This window comes from Aulonocara sp. 'chitande type north' Nkhata Bay, linkage group LG14 (assembly GCF_057382095.1).
Source record: "Aulonocara sp. 'chitande type north' Nkhata Bay isolate Kocher_YH1m ecotype deep benthic linkage group LG14, A_spYH_male_GT1.1, whole genome shotgun sequence".
Taxonomy (NCBI): domain Eukaryota; kingdom Metazoa; phylum Chordata; class Actinopteri; order Cichliformes; family Cichlidae; genus Aulonocara; species Aulonocara sp. 'chitande type north' Nkhata Bay.
Window position 1 is genome coordinate 5,034,230 of NC_141357.1, and position 14,871 is coordinate 5,049,100.

Below are 14,871 nucleotides of genomic sequence, written 5' to 3' on the forward strand. Positions count from 1 at the left end.
CTTTAAACGTTAAAAAGTACTACCACCTGGTGGAAAAATATAGAAAAAAAAAATCAAAGTAAATAGTACAAGAGCAAAATATTCCTTGATGTTAAGATAAATGTGGGAGCAAATGTTGGTTATCGGCCAGCTTAGCTACTTCAAGCTAATCCAAGGAAGTGAGATGGTGCATTGGTTAGCAATGTTGCCTGAGTTCAATGCCACCATCTGTGTGGAGTTTGCATGTTCTCCCTATGCTTGTGTGTGTTCTCTCCAGGTACTCCAGCTTACTCTCACAGTCCAAAGACATGTGATTGTAATTCTAAATTGCCATAGTTGTGAATGGTTATGTTTCTATGTGTTAGCCCTACGTCAGATTGGTGACCTATCCAGGGAGAAGCTCGCCCCTCGCCCTATAGGATAGGCTCCAGCAACCTGCAAACCTGATAAGAGAATGGATGGATAGGTGATAATTATTCATTCATCCATCTATTCTATTCGGTCAATTCCACATTCTTTATTTAGTTATATGATAATTATTAACATAATCGTTCTGTTTTCCTTTAAGAGTAAATAAAGCAGGAATCATGTAGGTTAGTGAATTCCACAGTAAACCATCTTCTGTTTGTAGAAACTGTGCAGGATCTTTATTTTACAGTAAAGGTTATTCCAGTAAACAAATTCTTTGCACTTCCTTTTTTGGTTGGTACTGTTCAAAGGCAGAGAAAGCAACTTTATTGCTCTGTTGAAAAAAGGAAAAGATGAACTTTAAACTCTCCTTGTCAGCTGACTAGAGATAAAACTATTATGTGGGACAACGGATCAACAGGGTCAGAAACTCTTGAAGAACAAAGGCCAAGAACAAAAACATGCCTTGATTTCATGAAGGGATCTGAGAAATGTAGAAGGCACAGACATTTATAAGCATTTCCAAGTGGCTTTTCTGGTTCTGCAACAGAGAAAGTTTTAGAGCAGAAAGGCATTATAAGCTGGTAAGACTAGGTTGAGTTCAGGAATGTTGGCACATAACAGGGTGGTGCAAGGAGGCAGAAAGAGGGAGGGACACAAACAGAGGAGGGACAAAGAACAGGAGAGAGTCATAAATGTAATAATTACACTGTAGTCATAAATAAGCGTCAAGCACTCTTTCCACAGGTTACCCATGTAGTTAACAACATTATTGCTGTACGGATAGGAGCAAGAGAGGGCTGAGGATTCCCTTTTCTGATCTTAAAATTGTTTTCAACTGCATTCTTTTTTTTTCTTTTCATTTTTCACGTGAATTTCTGATTCCAAGTGATGGATTTATTCCTGGATTCTGGCTAACTATGGCAAATTTCTTTCCACTCATTTCCTCAACACCAAACAACATTTTCCAGTCTTAGTTTTTCACGAAAATTGAGCAATAGATTTCACTATGTCTGTAGCTACCCTGTTCAGGGGTAAGTGGGGACAGAAACCAAAAGACGTCACAGAAAAGCAACCAGTTGTGGTTCAACCAAGCCAAGAGGAAAATGATGATGATGACTCCAGCACTGGATTTAGTAGAGAACCTATTCGCAGAAACTCCCGCTTTTACCGGTCAATGAGGAAGAAGAGACTGATCTCATCTGAGCAATCTGAAAGTAAGACAAGAAGACTAGTACAGAATTTGGCTGTGACCACAATTCAACAATGAATTTGCAGTTAATTTGAAGTTAATTTTAGCTGGGCTTTTAGCCCAGCTAAAATCTTTTTTTTTTACTTAGATGCTAGATGTATAGTTAACTTTAAATTAATCATTTATATATAACTGTGCTTAAGCTAGGTTATGAATTCATTTCTCACACGTTGTTATCAAAGGCATCGTGTTAGGGACTGCTGTAGTTAATGGTGCAGTTGTTATTGAAAGTAGAACAAAGGCAGTTTCTATCCTTCAGTAGAAATCTACATGAATACAACCTGAGAAACTGGTTCTGTTTGAACCGCGTACAGCGGTGAATAATGTATTTCCCACGGGTAAATGGACTGGCGTTCAACCTATGACCTCATCAAAGCAAGAACAACCTTGAGTTTAAATGTTAAAATGAACCTACCTGGATAACGATATATTGTTAAGTATATATACTTAATGTATTGCTATATATATATATATAACCCCAATATATAACCCCAATTTTGAACAAACAAACAAACAAGCATGCTGTTTAAATGCTGTGTAAATAAGACTGGGATTTGTCTCTGCCTGATTTCCCCAATGACTTTCATGTCTGCTTCAATGAGCCCCTCTAGGACTACACTCACTTCAACACCAGGTGAACTACGACTCAGCTTGACCTCAGCAGAAGTGGCCCACATGAAGTTGCAGGCCCTGACAGTATACTAGAATGGACACAGAGATTGTGCCAGTCAGCTGTCAGATAATGGGATCTCATCAGTGTTTCATACAGCCTGCAAACCTTGAGAATAAGGACTTGTATATATGTCTCCTATTCTTGGACCACTTATGCCCTCAGTACAATAATTCAACAAACTCAGCAGCAAAAACTTGCAAAACCTGACCTGAGCTTCTCCCTCTTCAGTTGGTTCCTGGACTTCTTAATCACTAGATCCCCCTAGGTTGTGTATGAGACCTCTCATACACTGCTCGGTAGAATATCAAAGCTCTCACATTGTGACGTTTGTAGATGACACAGGAGTGGTGAGATGGAGAACCAACAGTGATGCGTCTGACTACAGGCAGGAATTACAAAACAACCAGCAGGCTGGTGCTCTAGAAAACCAAGGAGATGATTGTGGATTTCAGGAAGTGTAGAATCCCCCCCGTCACACTCCTATACATCGAGGGAGTAGCTGTTGAAGAGGACTCCAGCTGTAAGGATCTCAGTGTACATCTTTAAGAGGACCTTTTCTGGAGTCACAAGACATCCTTCCTTGTTCAGAAGACGTACCACCGTCACTACTTTCTTAGAAAGTTCAGGTTCACTGTATTTTGGGGCTAAGTATTGACCACAACAGGAAAAGACTCAGCTGTGTTTTAGAAGAAAGGTCACACTGTCAAAAAAAGAGAAGCCAAGTAAGTCCACTGTGACCAACCATTATTGAACACAAGGGGTGGATTATGACACCAGCTATTAGTCAGCTATACTCCTACTTCTACTACACCTTGCTCCAAGTCACCATCAGTAATTCACATGATTGTGTGTTGGAGTAATGTCATACAGAGGTTTTACACCTTGGTCCCTTACAGTCAAAATTATTTTTTCCCCACATCTCAGCTCATGTGACAGCCAAGATGGTTACTAGTGGCTTGTGACTACAATGACCAGAAAGAATGAAAACCTACGCAGGGATCTTTTTAAAATCCTAATATCTATATCTTTATATCTATATCTATATATCTATATCTATATATCTATATATCTATATATCTATATATCTATATATCTATATATCTATATATCTATATCTATATATATCTATCTCTCTCTCTCTCTCTATATATATATATATATATATAGAGAGAGAGAGAGAGAGAGAGAGAGAGAGAGAGACGGAGCAATACTGGAAGAGCATATGGGAGAAGGACGCAACCCATAACGGCAATGCTCAGTGGCTAGTGGATCTGAGGGCAGACCATAGCAACCTCCCTGAACAGGGTCCAGTAACAATCACGGTGGGAGACATCCATGCAAGGGTCTCTAGTATGAAGAGTTGGACAGCACCAGGCCCTGACATGGTTCACGCCTACTGGCTGAAGAAGCTGACTGCACTCCACGAGCGTCTGGCAGCACAAATGAACCAGCTGCTAGTTGACGAGAGACACCTGGAATGGCTAACCGAAGGTCGGACGGTCCTAATCCCCAAGGACCCCAAGAAGGGACCAGTCCCATCCAACTACTGACCAATAACCTGCCTCAATACTACATGGAAGCTCCTGTCAGGCATCATATCGGCTAAGATGAACAGGCACATGGGTCAATACATGAGCGGGGCACAGAAAGGGATTGGCAAGAATACCAGAGGCACAAAACACCAGCTACTGGTAGACAGAACAGTCAGCCGAGACTCCTGTACATGGATGACATCAAGCTGTATGCCAAGAGTGAACGAGACATCGATTCACTGATCCACACTACCAGGATATACAGCAATGACATCGGGATGTCATTCGGGCTGGAGAAGTGTAGTCGGATGGTAACAAAGAGAGGGAAGGTAGTCAGGGGATCGAGCTACCAGAAGGCAACATTGCAGACATGGAGGACAGTTACAAGTACCTGGGGATCCCGCAGGCGAATGGGAACCATAAAGAGGCCGCTAGGAAACCTGCAACCACCAAGTACCTGCAGAGGGTCAGACAAGTCCTGAGGAGTCAGCTGAATGGTAAGAACAAGATCCGGGCTATCAACACCTACGTCCTGCCCGTGATCAGGTACCCTGCTGGGGTAATAGGCTGGCCAAAGGAGGAGATAGAAGCCACTGACATCAAGACAAGAAAGCTCCTTACCATGCATGGAGGGTTTCACCCCAAGTCCAGCACCCTGAGGCTGTACACTAAGCGGAAGGAAGGGGGCCGGGGACTGGTGAGTGTCAGCACCACAGTCCAGGATGAGACAACGAACATCCAAGAATACATTGGGAAGATGGCCCCAACTGACCGAGTGCTCAGTGAATACCTCAGGCAGCAGAAACCCAAGAAAGAGGAGGGAGACGAGGAACCATCATGGAAGGACAGGGCCCTGCACGGTATGTACCACCGGCAGATAGAGGAGGTGGCTGATACCCAGAAATCCTACCAGTGGCTGGACAAAGCTGGACTGAAAGACAGCACAGAGGCACTAATCATGGCAGCACAAGAACAAGCTCTGAGCACAAGATCCATAGAGGCTGGGGTCTATCACACCAGGCAAGACCCCAGGTGCAGGCTGTGTAAAGATGCCCCTGAGACAATCCAGCACATAACAGCAGGGTCCAAGATGCTAGCAGGCAAGGCATACATGGAACGCCATAACCAAGTGGCCGGCATAGTGTACAGGAACATCTGTGCCGAGTATAACCTGGAAGTCCCGAGGTCAAAATGGGAGATGCCCCCAAGGGTGGTGGAGAATGACCGAGCTAAGATCCTGTGGGACTTCCAGATACAGACAGACAAAATGGTGGTGGCTAACCAACCGGACATAGTGGTGGTAGACAAACAGAAGAAGACGGCCGTAGTGATCGATGTAGCGGTTCCGAATGACAGCAATATCAGGAAGAAGGAACACGAGAAGCTGGAGAAATACCAAGGGCTCAGAGAAGAGCTCGAGAGGATGTGGAGGGTGAAGGTAACGGTGGTCCCCGTGGTAATCGGAGCACTAGGTGCGGTGACTCCCAAGCTAGGCGAGTGGCTCCAGCAGATCCCAGGAACAACATCGGAGATCTCTGTCCAGAAGAGCGCAGTCCTGGGAACAGCTAAGATACTGCGCAGGACCCTCAAGCTCCCAGGCCTCTGGTAGAGGACCCGAGCTTGAAGGATAAACCGCCCGCAGGGGTGACCTGGGTACCAGTTATTTAACCTAAAAACAATTACAGACCTAGATAATGGAATTTTAATATAAACCTTCAAAACATGTCTAAAAGCACTCTTACCTTAGGCTATGTTTCTTTCCTCTTGCAATTTTTATAGCAAATCTCTGATGTTCAAGTGGAATGGCCTTTAATCCATCCATTCTCTTCCACTTATCCTTATCAGGGTTGCGGGGGGACTGGAATCTAACACAGGGCTGAAATGTTATAAAGCCAGAAGAAAAAATGGAGATTGATTCATTCAGTCTTCATCCAACTACTGGTCCCAGTGAGATTTCCTGAATCCTTGTTGTTGAATTACACTTAGTCTAGCCCCTCACCAATTTGCCTTTGGAGAGCCTATCAGGCACAAATTGCCTCTGAAGACATAGGTCCTAGGATCACTTTGGCACCTAAATCACTTTAACATAATAAGACAGTTACTCATAGCGGAGGGATGTTTACATTCAAGTGATAAAGTACTTTAGTGATAACTGAATAGCAGAGTTACAGGTCAACAAAGAGGGCTTAGTATTCTTTTCATTTCCTATTACCAGTAGACACCTTTTACTCTGACAAAATACTTTACCTCAAAATTGAAATGTTTATCTCATGGCTGCTGGCAGTGACCTGTGTCTGTACAGAGTAATTAACTTTTTAAGGTGCTCTGAGTGTTTGAAAACCTAGAAAAGCAATGACAATCTAACACTTCAGCCAGTTTAATTACAAAAATTCATAAAAAAAACCCCCAAACTACTTCACATAGGAAACAGGTGTGAGTGAAAGAGAAAGACAGAAAAACAGATAGATTTTTTGTAACCCACTAGAAATAAGTGATTAAAATGTAGCCATTTTAACTACTGTGTAATTTTCAAATTCCTCCCTACTATATCTATAAATACACTCTCTACCTTTCTAACTTTCCAGATTCCACCAGGCTTACTTTGGACCACAGTCCATCCAGTAGTGCAGGATCTTCCTCCTCTCATTCTCCCTTACCCCACAAGTCACCTTTGTTGCCAGGGGCTAGACGGTGAGTCTGCATGCCTTCACTGCCCAACCCTGTAACCAAACACACCCAGAAAACAAACAATCACATAACAATGCTTGCTTGAACATTGTACACTGCTTTATAATTAACACCTGGCACTCTTAGTGGCTTATCATATCTGTGATAAGCACACAAGTCTCTGTGAAAGTTAAGTCTTTGTTCTTCTCGTGGTTCTAGGTCGTTAATCAAGAGTTTTCTGTTTTGACTTTTGAATCGTGTTAATTCATTATTGTTTTGATTGAAGAAGTGGGATTTGTTTCTAGATTCTATTAATTATCTTTGCACTTATGAGTTTTCCTATCTCTGTTTGTTTCCAATTGTATTATTTTATGTAACTGATATAGTCATAAATTACTTTATGTTTGTTAGTTCCCTTCTGGTCTCTTAGTTTCATCTCTGTGTTTTGCCTTTATTATCTCCCATGTTCAGCCGGTCTTGTCTTGTGTCTGTTTACCCTTTTGTGTGTGTCAAGCTCAGGTGTCTTAGTCTTGGTATTAGTTCCTGTTTTATTTTGATAGTTCCTTGCCTCATGTGCTTTATGTTCAGTTTTACTTTTCCCAATTTCTTTACCCTGATTAGCTTCAGCTCTGTTCCCTGGTATTTCCCCATCTCCCTAATTAGTCTCCTGTATATATTCTCTGTTTCCCTCTGTCCTTTGTCAGAGCACTTGCCCTTTTTTTGTCTTCAAGTTCCTGAGTGCTTGTTTTTTAGTGGTCTTCCCCAGTGTAGGTTTTCTGTTGACAGAAGAGTTAAAAAATAAGAGACAAAAATACCCATCAAGTCAAGCAAATTTATAATATTTGAAATTACTAATAAGAACAAAGGATTCATGTGGTGAAAGGTGTAAGATAATCTGATTAAGTATGTCTAAAGTGGTGCATTTTAAGAAAAGATTTGAAAATGCAAAGATGTTAAACTGACTGGATCTTATATACCCCTTTTCTAATGAGCTCTGAGCTCTACCTGAGCACTCATTGTGCTTTATACAATTTGCCTCATTCATCCATTCATATAGAGAGCAACTTGGGATTAGTATCTTGCCTAGTGATATTTGCCATGCTGGAGCATCCAGGGGTCAAATCACCAACCTTCTGATTAGTAGATTACCTGCCAGATATGCTGGCTTGACCTAAAAAGTCACATTTGACTTTTTAGTCACATTTGACATTTGACAACCATACATATGACAGTAAAAAGGCCTGTATTGTAACTTGCGTCTAAAGGGTCACCCTCGCTGCCCCACAGCGCCGCGCTAAATCATCAGAGGGGTCATGCAGGGGCAAGAGGGCATCCTTTTTCATCGGCTACCTCTGTCCAACCCACCTGAGGGTTGCTGACGTGTACCATTGACTCTGGCTTCCAAGGAATCATCTCCTCAGCCATTGGCAAGCTCTAGCTAAACCATGGGATTAGTCACGTTTACAAAACATTGTTTGAGGCTGGACCAGCCAAAATACCAGACAAGTAGATGTGGCAAAAGTAAAGGTACTGTTAAAAAATACTTTGGTAAAAATTGAAGTTCTGATTCAATTTCTTTACTTAAGTAAAACTGAAAAAAAAAGTTTCTGAAATGTACTCAAAGAAAATAAAAAATAGCTCTTCAGAGGACATTTTAACCAGCTATTTTTATGCAAAGCTAACTGAACATTGCAATATATTAATATAATAAACTATATGTACATGGGAATACAAACTTTGTTTCCGTGTAAATTTTATTTCTAATAAATGCACTCAGCTTGAATTAGATATATAGCAGAGGAAAAGAAGGAGAATCTTTAAAAAACAGCTCTATTTTCTGTCTAACACATTGTAGATGGTGACTTTGCCTCCACACCTAAACAGAAACATGAGTACATTCCGGGGTTAAACTGGGATTCAGCAGGTGGGAGAATCCTAAAATCGGTTGTAGCAGCTCAGGGTGGGGAAAAAAATCACAACTCACAATAATTTCTTTTGTGGGCTCCATCGGATTTTCAGTGTATTGGCTGTGATCAGCTGACCATTCAGCAAGATGTGAGCACATTTATGAGCAGTCTTCACTAATTTCCCTCCCCTACATTGACAGCATACTGTTTATACTGTATTAATAGTAGGTGGTATAACTTTGGTATGAAGGGGAAACTCAGTGAATGAATCTTAGCATCATCAGCTTAAACTTAATTCTCAATTTTAATAATTCTTGATGCATTTTTTTTGGTTTGTTATTTTGCTTTGATTCTTTGTAAGGCGCTTGGAAAGTAAAGGACTTCTTTAAATTTCTTGAAGATGTTTCACCTCTCATCCGACAAGCTTCTTTAGTTCCAAAACTAAAGTGTCCCAGTCCCATCTGTACTCCACCATTTCGTTTTAAAACTAGAAACTTAAACCACCACTCTCCTTAGATTACCATAACCTGGATGACTGAGAACCTACACAGATACTCTGATTCTTTGTTTAACGCACAGCTCTGTAACACTTAGTTGTCACCATGTAAACGTGAGCGTTTCACCTACATTTGTGACTAAAAATGGACCTGCAATATAAACATGTATAAGACGAACGTGAATAAAAAGTAAAATAATCTAAGGAGCTTGAAAAGAAAGCGACTGGTCCTTTTGAAGTTTCTTCACAAAACTTAAAGAAATGACATGACATGTCATTTACATCATGGAGCCTTGCTCTTAAAAAACTGACAGAGATGTAACACTGTCTGTGAAGCTGGATTTAAGAAATAAGTGCTTAAAGTTAAAGTTTTAAAAACATGTTTAGTGCCATCTTCTGTCAATAAGTGATGTCATGTGCTTGGTTGGTTGGCTAATAGACTTAAATTAATTTATGCTAGCTAGTTAAGGAGAAAATTGATAACTCAGAAGAAAATAAGGACACTAACAAACAAAGATTTTTATGATAAGAAAACAAGTGTCCACTTTCACTTTACTGGCTGTTGAAGACACTCTGTGTATTTTGCTGTGGTTTCTGACACACAACAAATAAGTCAAACTTTCTTTGTTGCCTAGTCTTAGACTTCTCATGCTGTGCTAAACAAGCCTTCTCCATGAATTCAAACACCTTTTTAAGAGTATTCTCATCTAGAAGCATAGAAAGTCTCGGATCTGCTCTTCTTTAGCACTTCTCTGGTAAAATTTGTTTGTCTCACCTGTTCATTAAGCAGCTGGTGCTGTGCCTTCTGGAGGATTTTTGTTGCCTGGAAGTCCTTAACTGAAGAGCTCATTTGCAGACTTTTAGAAGTAATCCTGTTTTGTCTTCATCTGAGGCTGAATTCTCAGGTGGTTCCTGCAATTAGCCATCTTATGTGCTGTTTGCTCATACTGATGTACAAGCTTTAGGCAGTCCTTGCCAAAGTGGGTTAAAATTGTATGTAGTTCACATACATGGGTCAGTACTGCAGACAGAAACATGGGTGTGCCATGGATTCCCCAATCTCACCCACTGTGGCCAACTTGTACATGGAAGAAGTGAAAAAGAGGGCTTTGTTATCTTACCCTGGAACACCACCAAGTCATTGGTTCAGGTATGTAATGGCACCTGGGTGAAAATCAAATCTCAGGACCAACCACAATTCACTGATCACATTAACTCAGTGGACCAACACATAAAGTTCACCAGGGAGAATATGAAAAGTGCCAGGTTACTAATGGGGGACATTTAAAAGTTGATGTGTACCATAAACCTACGCATACGGATTAGTATTTAACGTTCGACTCTCATCATCCACTGGAGCATGCACACCATCCCCACAGACACAGTGGCCAGGGAAGCAGAAGAACGTCACATCAGGAAGGCCCTGAGAATATGTGGTTATCCCAGCTGGACTTTTGTTGAAGCTGGGAAGGCGCATAAAGAAAGCTCCAGTCGATCCAGGGGAGGACAACCACTGCCTAAGCGGAAAAAAACCCCCTGGTGATGCCATATGTGTCAGGAGTATCAGAACAGTTGAGATGCATTTATCCCTCTGTGGCGTTTAAACCCCAAAACACGCTGCACCAAGAATTGGTCCACCCCAAGGATCGGGTCCCCCAACACAAACGGAGTAATATAGCGTACGCTGTTAAGTGCCATGATTTATGTATCGGGGAAACCAAGCAACCTTCGGATGGCACAACACAGAAGAGCTACCTACCAACTCTGCAGTCTATTTGCACCTACAGGCCAGCGGGCAGTCTTTCAATGATGAGGATGTACAAATCCTGGACAGGGAGGAACGCTGGTTTGAGCGTCGAGTCAAGGAGGCCATTTACGGGAAAAAGGAAAGACCATCTCTGAATCAAGGAGGTGGCTTAAGGGTACATCTTTCACCATCTTACAATGCTGTGATTGCAGCCATTTCCCAACCCTCTGTGAATGGTAGTCATGGCCATTGATCAGTGGTCTTTGATCAGTAGTTGTTGATCAATGGTCATGATAATTTGCATATTAATGATCAAGGAACTGATCTCATTCAGTGGTCCTAGTTTCAGTCATTGGGCACTTCTCATCTTTCAACATTGTCAGAATATGTCTTTTTCCCCTTTTCAATTCAGTTGTTTTAAGTAAACTGTGAAACTTTATTTGTTATTTTTTACTGTAGATGAAGTGCAAAGGGTTTAACTATTGCAGTGTGTACTTTGCATTAGATGGAGGAGTTGTACAGGGAGGCATAGGCAGGAATGATTTCCTGTGTCATTCAGTGGTGCATTTGGGTAATCTCAGTCTCACACTGAACTCCTTTGACTGGTCAGCACGTAATGGAGTGGTTGGTCCAGCATTGTACTTATCTTGGACATCATCTGCCTCTCCAACAGCACCTTAAGGGAGTCCATCTCCATCCCCACAACATTACCAGCCTTGCGGATCAGTTTATTGAGTCTCTTCGCATCTGCGACCCTTAACCTGATGTCCCAGTGTGGAACAGCATAGAGGACAGCACTGGCCACAACAGACTAATAGAAAATCCTGAGCATTGTCCAACGTCAAAGATGTCTCAGCCGCCTTAGAAAATAGACAGAACTCTGTCCCTTCCTGTACAGTGCAGTGGTATTTTTTTTTAACCTAGTCCAGTTTATTATCTATGTGTACTCCGAGGTATTTATGGTCCTCTACAATATCGACCCCCTGGATTGAAACAGGGGTCACAGGTTCCTGTTCCTCCTAAAGTCCACGATCAGTTCTTTGGTCTTTGTTACGTTGAGCTACAGATGATTCTGCTCACACCACGTTACAAAGGAGCCAACCACAGCCCGGTACTCTGTCTCATCACCCTCTCTGATGCATTCAGTCACTGCAGAGTCATCAGAAAACGTCTGAAAATGGCAGGTCTCTGTGCAGTGGCTGAAGTATGTGGTGTAGCGGGTGAAGAGGAAAGGGGAGAGCAGCAGTATATTAATGACTAACCTCGTATTGTGGATGGATTATCTCTGTGGTTCTCCTGACTGACGTTTGGTCCGTTTACAGCATCCTGCCATGCGATTGCATTTGCTCCTAATCATTGGGAACCCTCACATTAACTTTTATCGAGTGGAAAAAAGTCCTCTGTTCGTTAGCGTTCGTCCTCCAGCTTTACTGTTTATGTTATGCTAGCATAGCTTTTTCGCGCTAGCGATCACGTAGCACATCATTATATACCAACTAGCCCAACTTCAGTAACCCTACAAACGTTGCTGCTGTTTACTTTCCTGTCTTCATTTATGTTGGAAGTGATAGTAGAGCTGTATGTTTTAATTTGTTTTAGAAATCCCTCATTGTATATTATATTTAGAGGGAAGCTAGCAAGCGAACTCCCTGCTAACTTCTAACTCTGTTAAATGTCATAAATTCCGTTTTCATGGATGCTTGGATGTTAAACTTAATTGTTACACCTGATAGAGCAGAACGTTGATCATTTTATTACAGATGAAAGAATTTAGACAGTTTTTAACTCTCAGTAATGCTGCAGTGTTCGTTTGACTTATGGACCTGCAGCGGAGTTTGGGCCCAGACATGGCTAATGACATCAGACTTACAGACCGGATAGGTCGGGGCTGGTCAAGGATAAGTCTTTCCAGGGTTTTCATGATGTGGGAAGTCAGTGCCACAGGTCTCTAACCATGGGGGGGCACTGGGACATGGCGTTTTTGGTACAGAAATAAGGGATGATGTCTTCCACAACACTGGACCCTCTGCGGACTTAGACTCATCATGAACAGTTTATGAAAGACTCCACAAAGCTGGAGGGCACAGGGACTCACCTTGTCTGGTCCAGCAGACTTGCCCGAGTGGAGTCTTCTCATTTTTCTCTGAACCTGGTCATGAGTGAAAGTGACAGGTGGGGGAGGGGTGTCAGGACTTTCACAGGAGGCTATGGTGGAATGTGGAGACAGAGGGAGAGTGGATTGCAGGCTGACTACAGGTCAGGTCAGAGGGGTGAGCATTTACCTCAGTTTTGAATCTGTTAAAAAACACATTCAGCTCATTGGCTTTGTCCTCACTGCCCCAGCTTCTTTGCTGTTGGATGACCTGGATGCAGTGATTGTCGTCATGCTACTCCACACCTCTGTCATGCTATTCTGCTGGAGTTTCCACTCCAGCTTTCTCCAGTAATTGTCCTTAGCCTCTCTCATCTTGCCCTTCAATAATGCCTGAACCATTCTCACCTCGCTAATTAATTAACAATACGTTGACCAAGTTAATCCAAGTCTTTCTCCAAGTTTCTTCACTTACATCTACATGAAACTAGTTATATAAACTAGCAGCTAATTTAAAGATTTCTCATGCACAAGGGCAATATATTTTCCTGTGATAATGAAAAAACCTAATTATAATATCCAGTAAATATGCACACAAATTTAAGAATTTGCTGTTGTCAGTTAAGCTTTAGATGATGTGAATGGCTTCTGTACATGTATTTCTAAGGTGTGTTTCTTGTTTTTCTTCTGTCAGATGTAGTCCTCAGCTCTCGCGGCAGCCTCATCATTCCAGAGATTTGTTGCCAAGCAATGGTGAGTTCAGTAGCACACATGCTCTGTACAACCAGAATGCTGCGGATAAGAGAAGAGGAGGAGTGGGAGGAAAGAGGACTGTGGAAATATCAGCTGCTTCATACAGCCAGCAAAGAGATTTTACAGCAGAAATGAGCACGGACTGGACTCACAACAGTGACAGTGAAGCCATAGAAGAGCTTTCTGAGCAAACAGCTAAAGCTTGCACTGTGAAGGATACCAGAAGGAAGACCATGAACTCACAACAGCCTAATTCTGAAGGAGACCAGGATATCCACATGAACCACAGGTCAGATCAAATTACTTTAGAAATAGAGATATAAATATTTTAGAAATAGAGATATAAATTTATAAAAAAAATTAAAAATCATTTGAATTCTGATGAAAGCAAATAATATGACGAGAAATTAGACAAATAAATAAGATAAAAATGCTTATTGTTTTTTCACAAAATAAAATTACACATTGTAAGAATGTATATTATGAATTATATTATCTTATGAAAAGATTTGAAATTTAGTAGTGATGACACACACACACACACACACACACCCAGAGAAAGCGAGAGATAAGCGCTCTCTTCACAAAGGTATGTCCTTTTTTTTCTTCGTAGGGTGCTGAGAAATGGAGAATGCTCACAGACAATCTGCCACAGTCTCAAAATCATCAAAAATATTGGTGAGTTTGACAAAGGGTGAGAGTAGTGCATATATTACACCCACCATCAGAGCTATTGCTAGAAAACCCTTTTGTATTTGTTTCTATATTATGGCTAATATAAGCAGTGGTAAGTCACACCATTCATGTAAGCTCTCTAGCACTTTACTAATTCAATAATATGCATGATAAAATCTTCCTGTATGTAGATTCAGATCGCTGACTGGTTAAGCAATTTTGTGCCTCATATAGAGTTTCCTGGATTGATAGACTACTCCACACAGTCTAATTCACTTTGGATGATTTTTACAGGGATTAGTAGAAATTTACTCATGATGGCAGCATTTAAGAATATAATAAAGAATTCTAAATCTTAAATGAAGAAGAGGAAGCCTGAAAATTGACTAAGAAGTGGAACAATACAGTACACATAGACCATATGTTTCTCTAAAGTCTGTGCATTTATTTTTGCTATGTGTGAGACTGTACTTTCACCCTGCTCTTATGTAATTCAAGTCCAGTTCTACACCCACAAAAGTAATCTGCAGTATATGACTGAGGAAGATTACACAACATGTTCCAATTTCTGCACCAGCAAACTTTCAGCCCACCTGTGAGAAGCACAGTTTAGCTGTGTTGGGGTGTCTGTAGCTCAGGATGTGGAGAGGTTCATCTTATAATTTGAAGGTTGGTAGTTTATATCCCTGG

General features: G+C 41.4%; 1 protein-coding gene across 1 annotated transcript in view; it reads left to right on the plus strand.

Moving 5' to 3' along the window:
• The first annotated feature begins 989 nt into the window (after positions 1-989).
• Positions 990-14,871, plus strand: part of ngef (neuronal guanine nucleotide exchange factor) — a 33,554-nt gene continuing 19,672 nt past the window's right edge. Inside the window, exons 1-4 of the mRNA XM_086260662.1 lie at positions 990-1,604; positions 6,430-6,535; positions 13,448-13,795; positions 14,120-14,184. Coding sequence (XP_086116788.1) covers positions 1,397-1,604; positions 6,430-6,535; positions 13,448-13,795; positions 14,120-14,184 — 727 coding nt within the window. The 5' untranslated portion in view covers positions 990-1,396. The remainder of the gene's footprint in view (positions 1,605-6,429; positions 6,536-13,447; positions 13,796-14,119; positions 14,185-14,871) is intronic.